This window comes from Merops nubicus, unplaced genomic scaffold (assembly GCF_000691845.1).
Source record: "Merops nubicus isolate BGI_N331 unplaced genomic scaffold, ASM69184v1 scaffold30082, whole genome shotgun sequence".
Classification (NCBI taxonomy): Eukaryota; Metazoa; Chordata; class Aves; order Coraciiformes; family Meropidae; genus Merops; species Merops nubicus.
This window is the reverse complement of record NW_008596137.1, coordinates 17,651-27,151: the sequence shown is the minus strand read 5'-3', so window position 1 is coordinate 27,151 and position 9,501 is coordinate 17,651. Positions and strand designations below refer to the sequence as shown.

Genomic DNA, 9,501 nt, shown 5'->3' with positions numbered 1-9,501 from the left:
AAAAAAAAAAAAAAAAAAAAAAAAAGAAAAGAAAAGAAAAACCAACAACAAAACCAACCCTCAACAAGTAACAGCACTGAAGAAGTCAGCATCTCTGCCAAAAGCTGACCCAATATCAATCCTGTCCAACACTGTTTCTGGCAATGGACACACCATGGATGACAGAATTTGGAGGAAAATATTGAAAAATCAAAGTAATTACAGGAAAAGGAAAATTTCCTTTGACAGTTCATAAGCATAAAAGCCTCTCTTTATAATGAATGTACACGGAGAAACCCAGAATCTGCAGATTAGTGTTTCGTGACTGACTGTGTAAGAATTTAATATAGGAAAAATTTCATTGTTTCTTCCTTAAATAAATTGCAAGCAGCTCACCTATCTTTAAAATCATCCCCACAAGCTGAAATTTAAAAAATTACACACTTAAAAAAAGCCATATTTCAGAATCACCTTTGTCTTAATGTAAGAGCTTTAAAAATAATAAGACTATAAAATAAGGGATGAATGCATTACATTATAAGCCTGACTCTAAATTTGCATTGTTTCCGTCTATTCTTTAATTCACAGTCATCACTTCTGCAGTTTCTCTGTGTCTGGGCTGAACTTGCCTAAAAAACAGGAAGGTTTTCTGAGGTTTTTGTTTGGTTGGTTTTGTTGTTTTTTTCTTTTTGTTTAGTGATTTGTTTTTGTGTGTGTGTGTGTGTCAGGGTTCTTTTTTGTGATTTTTGTTTGGGTTGGGTTTGTTTCGAATTTTTGAAGGAAAACAGCAATTATGTGTAATAGCAAATTTCAGAAATACCCTATTCATTTTTGTTCAGATTTCCTCCAAGAACACACTTTTACAACAACAGTCCTTGTGTATGATGGACATGCCCCTTTTATAAGACTGCTTTTCCTTCAGTGTTTAGCAACAGACTGACTTTCTTCAATTTTCACATAGCTGTCACTAAAGAACAATACTGACTTTATCAGAGCCTGAACAAAATCCTTCCTTCATCTCTGAAGGCTCCTTACAGACAACCTAGTGCCCACACAAACGTCCTGGAGCTGTAATGGAAATGCAAGGCACAAGAGTTCACATACAGTGAAGGTTTCTGAGCTGGAAGGACTGAGGGTGGCAGCAGCAGACAGAATTTTACAAGACTCAAGCTCAGGAGACCAGGATAGAGACCAAAACACTGGGAAATCCAAAGGAGGACCAAGTCCACAATAGTGTAAACAGGGTGATAGCATTGTCGAGCAAAATAAGGAGCAGGGAGCTTTGTTTACATCGCTTGAGGCAGAGTTTGCCTGTGACTCATCACAGCGGTCAGAGCTCCCTTGGGCTCTGGCCGCAGGAGCGTGCCTCTCACCTCAGACTCAAGTTGGCCTTTTTTGTGCTCTGCTCACCAGCTGCCACAGGCTCTCTGCTTCCCGGGCTTTTCAGCAGAATCGGAAAGTATCCCATCAACTTGGCACCGGTGCCCGAGCTTACAGACTTCCTGGCTAGAAATAATACCTGTTAAATGTTTTCCTTTAAAAGGCTTAGCTGGTAGCCCTGCAGAAACATCAAATTACCTGCTGCTTTGAAGCACACACAGTTACTGATGTTTATTTCATGAATTGTTCTGAATTTCATTCACCTCCTAACTAACACAAGGTAGGGGATTTAAACAGTGCCAAAATGAAAGATTTTTGGTTTCATGAAAACGCCAGAGCCAGCAATACCTGTTTCGTATCTTGAACTCATTTGCATACATCAAAAAATATGATGAATCAGTTTAAAATGCAAGCACTCCGTGCTTTCAAGAAACCCTGTGCCAATGCTCTGTGTAACTCCCACGTCAGCACAGTAGCTTTAGCTCTCAGCTGGCCACTCTCCAACATGTTGTACCCACTCTTCGCCCCCAACACAGCAGCAGAGGATGATCCAGGATGTTTTAGAACACTCGTTTGTTTCACGCTGTTCACTCCCTTCAGCGATGCTCAGAGCACTGCTAAAAGCATTCATGTTGCAACTCGAAAAGCTTCATTAAAAGCCAATCTCTGTAGTGCAATGTGCTCTACACTGAAAAAACGTCAGAAAAGTTCTTTATATGATATACTGTCATCCCTGATGTCACTGTTCAGGGACTAAAACCAGGAGGGTTTTTTTTTTTTCTAGTTGACATAAAGGTGCATGGCTACTTTGCAATTAATGTGACAGTCAAAACTAAAGAGTGCCTTAAAAATACAGATTTCTTTAAAGTCCACTGAACTCAATGGTTTTTTAACAAGGCAATTGCTTATGGATCAGAGGCACTGTACATCCATTGCTGCAGAGTACTTACACAGGCATCTGCAAAGCATACAGACCTCAGAAAAGCTGGAGATCTCTGCACACTTCTGAAATCTAAGTGTTTACCCAAACGTTTAAACCTATATTTAAAATGTTCACTTTTCAGGTACTCCTAAAATACTGACTCAAAGTTAGAACTAACAAAAACCAGAGCACAGTCACAGACAGCCTAGTTTCCACACACGTTTTTCAAATATGAGGTCATTATAAACAAGAATATTGCTAAGGTATTAGAAAAAGATTTTTGTAAACAAAACTTTCTGAAATTTAAATGTTTCCACATTAAAAAAAGTTTTCCCTGTAAGAATGGATTGCAAAGATCTCAAAATAAAAGAGACCTTCAGCAAAAGCCCTCACCTCTCTCTAGTCTTGCCTGATTCACGAATATAAAGTTTCAGAGTGGCAACCAAGACAGCCATTTCAGTCTTGGAGATCAGATTTCAAAAAGATGACGCCCTTGAGAACACATTCAACCACTTGCCTTGTATATGCTTACACGCAGCTGGCCTGATCCTTTTCGTGACTTCAGATGGGTCACTGACAATTGCCTAAGCTAGAAAAGATAGTAGTCTCCTTATCCCAAACCCAAAACATACTAGAAAATATCATTTATACTGTAAAATTTATAAACTATTTTCTAGTGCAACACACTGTTTAGTATACTATAAAATGGTTTTCTTCATAGCTTTTTTCTAGAAAATTTTCTTAGGCTAAATTGATGTAGCTTGGCTGACATCAGATTTTCGCCACGTAGAAAAAGCACTAGATTTTCAGTTCTATCTCACACAGCATAGCTGAGAAAAACATCCTGTTTTAGCAAATGCAACAACACCAATTCACTCAATGAAAATAACTAATGGTCTAAAATGAAGGGTAAACAGAACATGCTTGACTATTTAGTGGTGTGCATCCTCTGCACAGCATCCAGACTCAGCATAGCCACTACAGTGCCAGGCGGCCGTTACGACCCAATGCCACCGTGCAGGCAGCATAAATACATTACTGCTCACTGACAGCCTCCCAAATGTCTAACTCATTCAAAATCCTTATCAAATGATCTTCAAAGACTGTCTGGTCTTGTCTTAGGAAGCTTTTGTCCTGTCAGTGAGAACTACTCTTTCTCTGCAATACAAGGGGGCAAACAAGCTCAGTAATAAACCTTCAGGTTGGCAGTTGCTGCCAATGAGTACAGCTTGTCATGGAATCCAAAGTGAAGGATGGCAACACAGTGCTTACAGCGCTGGCAGAGACCCAGCCAGTTAAACACCAAAAAGGTCTTCAGAAGCCAGATGTCTCCAAGAGACTGACCAATGGAGCAGTAACCTAAGACTGATGGACATGACTCAGGAAAAGACTACTGAAGCCTTCATCAAACACGAAGCTTCCACCCACACATCCGTACTTTGCAACATACACACCAAGAGCCTAACACAGCAATGCAGGACTGTGCATAAGATTCTCAAGTGTTTACAAACAGACTACTCAAGTTATAATTCATGTGGATACATGTATTAGGTACAAAAGACTTGCAAATGACCAGCTAAAGGCTCATTTCTCTGAAAAACACATTTAGAAAAAGATTCCTCTGATTATGTATCTTCCTGTTTCATTTAGGAGAGCTGCAGTTTAGTTTGACGTGCACTGTGAAAGGAATCTACAAGACAGTTCTACCTTGATGAATTTAGTATCCTGTTTAAAAGTAAGATCTGATTCACCAAAGAAAAGGAACTTTATCAAGCAGTCCATACACACACAGGTCTACACATGATTTAGTGCTAAAGATAAACATTCAAGTGTATACTTAGCATGACACCACAGAGACACTTCACAAGACAACCCTTTCTTTGGTCAGCTTTAGGCAAGAAATATGTCATTTTAGTTACACAGACCAACCCCGGGAGAGACAGCCTGAAGTTTATGTTCATGTGGCCAAAAGCACCTAACACCAAGTGGCTTCTCATGTAAATGCCTGGCTGCAAGCATACATGGGGAAAAAATGCTTTTAGCCCCAGCCTCTCTTTCCTCAGAGGGTACCAAGACAGCTTAGGCAGCATCCTTCACTCCTCACACAGCACATGCTGCACCACAAGCTGCTCCACATCTGAGGGACTGGCACTGGGACTGATGGAAATGCCCCACCACTTAAACTCCCAGTTACAATGCCCCACTGTACAGACATCCAAACTATCACATGTTTGTTTCATATTTAACGGAAAAACTGAAAAAACTTCCAACTTTTTTTTTTAATATGGACTGATTTTTTGATTTTAGAATCTAACAGCAAAAGCTGTATTTTTTTAAAAGGTAATCTTCTATCTTTTCATTTTACTCATTTCGTTAGTGTATAAACTGCGTAACTTCTCAAGAAGCAAATTCACATATGAAAGTTGTACATTATCCATCTCCAAATAATATTAACCTCTCTAACAATATAATGGAGCAATGAACAACAACTTACAGTGTGAGCACATTTCCAAAGGGTAGCTTGCCTCATTTCCCTGAAACAAAAAAAAAATAGAACAAAGTTGCAATTATTCCCAAATTAGCTTAGAGGAACTATTTTAAGTTTCAGCACTGTAAAGATTTCGGGCAATACAAGTTACAGGGTTATTTTAAAAATATGTATTTTAAGCCAAACAACCATGGACAGTGTTTTATTTGGATAGGTCTATGTTACTGAAACATACAATATCCCTCAGAGGTCTCCACTGATGAGAATTCCCATGAAAATATCAGCACTCCACACAATGATCAAATAATCCAATATTCTAAACGCCAAAAATCAAACTCGCCACGTACCTATTGTGCAAATGCTACTTTTCAAGTTAAAATAATATTTCAAGACTTCACATAAACGGATTTACCATTTTATTTTATACACAGAGACAGACACATCCTTGTGAATGACCATGACAAACTGATATCTGGATAAGAGCACTGCAGGCCATTTTCTCCCCACTCCCCACACAAAGGGCCGACACAGGAAGAACAATGCACAAAAAGTGGTTTACATGACAAAAAGTTCAGATGCAACAGCTTTACATGTCAATACTTTTGCACTGTACATATGTTCCTGTTTTGTAGCCAAATGGAAAGAAACTAAATTTTAAATCCTTCCTGCACTACACCACAGTCATAGCAAGAAAAATCAAAACTTCAAGGGCACAGTAACGTTGGATTTTCATATACTGAAAGCTGCAACTACTCCAATATAAACACCAAAACACACTAGAAGTTGGTTATTTTTTCCTCAAATGCCTCATTTTGAGCCAGAGAAGATCACAATATACCCCACGCTTGATTTTTTCCAGAATAAGTCAGCAAAGGAGTGATCAGATAGCTAAGGAGATTCATAACCAAACAACTGCAAAAACTTATTTAAGGGATTTTTTTATACCCGTGAACAAAACATATTTAAGATGAGTCTAAGACATGTTTTATTCAGCAGTGATTCTCTTACAGTGCAGAGTGTAAGGGATTCCATAGCTGGAGAGAACCACTCTTCAAAATTATACAAAATTGAACAGAAATACAGAGATTACTTGACAGAAGAACAAAAAAAAAAGGAGGAACTACATTTAGCCTGGAAGCATGCGACTGCATTTCCTAATAAGGACAGAAAGGGGCAGAACAAACATCTCGTGAATCTAAACACATCTGAGAGATCTGTTGTTGGGTAGATGGGAAGGTTGTTTGCTTTTCTTCAGAACACATTCACTATGCTTATTCCCCACAATCACAAGCTCCTGCTTTTTGCAAAAAGTTAACAGATTTGCTTTATAAGTAAAGCAGCAAAAGATAACAGCCTTCACTTCTTCCCCAGTATCTACTTAGTGCAAGACAAAGTAGCAGAATACAAACACAGACAAGGACCATCAGGTCCCTAAAACCTCAAAAGCAGGACTAAGATATTCTACAAGAGAAACTTATCCTGCTGTGGCAGTGAATCCAGGTGAAGAGTGCCACATGGAGAATCTTGAGTGGAGCCAAATCAACATCATCAAGTCTTAGAACAACAAGAGAAGACCAAAACAAGCTGTAAAAGCCTAGTGTGTATGTCTGAGTAAGTAAGGGTACGGGACTTAAAATGGGGAAAAGCAGAATTCTGAAACAAGAAGAAACAGGAACCAGGAGATCCAGCTAGGCTGCTCAAGACACGAGGTCATGAAGAGGCAAGAAAAACACCAGACTGGAAGGCTGCAAATTAAAGGAGAAAGCTGAATTAAAACCAGTGCATTTATGCACACACACACAAATACACAATTGTAACTGCATTAGGAGACTGTCAGGGGCACTTACATCCTTGTTCAGTGTTAGGAGCAAGTTAATTTCTCAGCTCTTCACAAAGTCAATAGTACAGGCTACTGAAATCAACCTGCCTTAAGAAGCATGAAATGCTTCTGAGAATCGAGCAGGAAAAATGAAAAAAAAAAAAAACCAGGAATAACTTTTTTCAGCCCATGAACTAAGTGTAATATTTATAAGGAGTCTTACTGTGCATCTAGATGCACATGCTAAGCCATATGGAAGTTATCTAAATGAAGTAGCCTCAAATAACATTTAGAGAGCAGAGCAAAAAAAGTGGATCAACTTCAGCTTATTTTTTTTTTTTCCTGTGAAACAGTTACTGCCAAAAAGGAGAATACTTACCTATTCAGGTCTGGAACTTGGGATATCTACAAAAAAATTGGAAAAATCTAGTAAGTGACAATGTAACAATTACATGATTATTCACTACTTGCTACATATATTTAAATATGGAGTAGGAAAAAGTAGTTACCTGCTATCAGTGGGCTGAGTGTTCATCTGCAGAATCCAGAAGTCTATCAACTTCCAAAAAATTTCTTTTTTTTTTTTGGCACAAAAAAGAAGTTCAAGCCACTCATGCCAAGACTCCTGTTTGTGTAGCTGTGACCTGGACAAACTTTTGATAGAGTGTTCCCCTCTATCAAAAACACAATCCTCAGAGATGAAGATTAATGATTGGTCTTGGGTGCAAGCATGTTTTCTCCTGTTCTGAACAGCAGTACAGAAAGGTCACTTTTTTGTCCCAAATACAATCGGTACATGTACACACTCTGTGAGATACAGCATAAGCCCTGAAACACAGGTGCTGAATAGGTTATTTTGTTGCTGTTTAAGAACAGGTAGGTTATGAATAAGATGGGAGGTTGAGAGCTATATCCATATTTACATGTTATGAAAAGAAGCAGGGAGGGAAGCACAGCTATCAGACTTCACAAAGTATCAAATGAGCCCTTTAATAAAAAAAACCCAACAGGTACACATTTTCATCTGCACAGTTTCAATGCAAAGCATTACCAAAGTTTAACACCAGGACTAGGCAACACTCTAAAAATATTACTTTGTGATCAGATATACTAACAGAAAAGTAACAAGGTTCTGATACAACTCTTAAGATGCCAACTTTAAAAACTCATTAGAATATTAGTATTTCCTGCCAGATATGTATTTAGCACACATCACATGAAGTGAGAGCATCCTCCCATACACACCGTGCTAGCACACTGAGCAAGGAGTGACACGTGGCTTGTCACAGAACAGCTGGTACAGCACCAGCACTCCACAACACATCTCCCTGGCCCCTACGCCCCGCATCAAAGGTGCTTCCCTCAGCTGCACGTGGGGACCTGGCTGCCATACTGCTCGAGTTCAGCAACTGGCTGGAATACTGTGGATATTTTGAATTGCCTTGTCCCGTTAGGATAGTCTTGAAACCTTCTTGAATGCTGTTAGATCCCTACAAGCTAATTGCTGATTGAACAGCAGCAAAATCATGCCTTCTAGACAGAAATAGTTACAGATCAAGAACAGTCCAGAGTCTAACAGAAGGCTGACCAAACCCTGAATCCTGCAGAAATACCAGTTGTCTAGAGAGAAGTCAAAATACGTCAGTGAAGTACTTCAGAAGTTTATATGACATGCAATTTCTTCCTTTTAAGAATAAAAATGCTCTTTCAATTTTATTCTCTACTAATTGTTTTCCTTTTCTCCTTTCAGCAGTTGTGGCTTTTTACTGATTAAGGGTAAAAGCCATCAATGGACTTTAGTCTTTATTTCTTCTGTAGATTATCCTTAAAATGTGTTTCTTGATTTCTCTATGGTAGTTACTTCAAATACTAAATTGCTCACTCTTCTTTAAATCAGTTTTGTACATGCTTCTCCAAGGTAGGATAGTTGAGGGCAATTATCTTGACAAGTCTCCTCTTAGTGAGGAACATGATGAACTATAGATTGAGAATAAAAAAGGAAATTTGTGATTAGCAAAATTAGAAATAGAATCTTAATTCTTAGCTGACACTATTTACACAAAACAGTTTGTGTGCAGTAAGGCATCAAAAGTAAGACTGCAAAACAGTTCTTCAGCACACATCAGTAGAATACACTTCCTAGAGCTGTCTCATTGCATGTTACTTTTCTGCATGATGTACATCTCTGCAAACACTTCAGAGACTGAAATTACAGTGTCAGCCTTCAAGTAGTTTTCTGCTTTCATAAAAGCAGAAAAAGTGTTTAAATACCAGCAAGCCACAATGTCAGCTTAGGACTCATCTCAGATTTAGTCCTCAAAAGGTGGTAAAGGGACTACAAATACAAATGAACTACTGGAACAGTTTAAAAATTTGATTGATTACAAGTTTTTTTATTTGTTTCCATAGCCAGACAGTAAATTAATTGAACAAGTTGCAAGAGTAAGTCTCCCATGACCCATTTAGTACCTGTACAGGCCTAGTTGTCCCAGATTGGGTGATTCTGCAGCAACACACAATGAAGTGTAATAAGCTCATCCTCGTTGTAAATAGCCTTAAATGTGCAAGCTGCCTCAGTGCTGCAGTTGGCAGTTACACCTGTGCACCAGGCTGCCCACAGAAACCAAACTTCCCCAACGTTCCTGCAGTCGTGGGCACCTCATGGGACACTGCCAGCACACCACTCACTGTGCTTCCTGCATCTCCCTCTGAACCTCCTACATTACTCATCAGTTTTGTTTTCACAAGAAAGAAACTACAGCGTGCAAGTGAAACAGTTAATCAACAGCAGAAACTGGCAGTCAGCATTTAAAAAGATTCTACTCAGAAGACCCCAATCTTCATCTACAAACACGCAAAATGCTTCTCTATCTTTTCTCATTCTTCTCTACACCACCAAAATTAACGATTAAG

The 9,501-nt window shown here is 38.8% G+C and overlaps 1 protein-coding gene across 1 annotated transcript in view; it reads right to left on the bottom strand.

The window, feature by feature from the left end:
• The window catches only part of PPP3R1 (protein phosphatase 3, regulatory subunit B, alpha), a 16,631-nt gene extending 11,821 nt beyond the window's left edge, over positions 1 to 4,810 (bottom strand). Inside the window, exon 1 of the mRNA XM_008936297.1 lies at positions 4,776 to 4,810. Coding sequence (XP_008934545.1) covers positions 4,776 to 4,788 — 13 coding nt within the window. The 5' untranslated portion in view covers positions 4,789 to 4,810. The remainder of the gene's footprint in view (positions 1 to 4,775) is intronic.
• Positions 4,811 to 9,501: the final 4,691 nt, after the last annotated feature.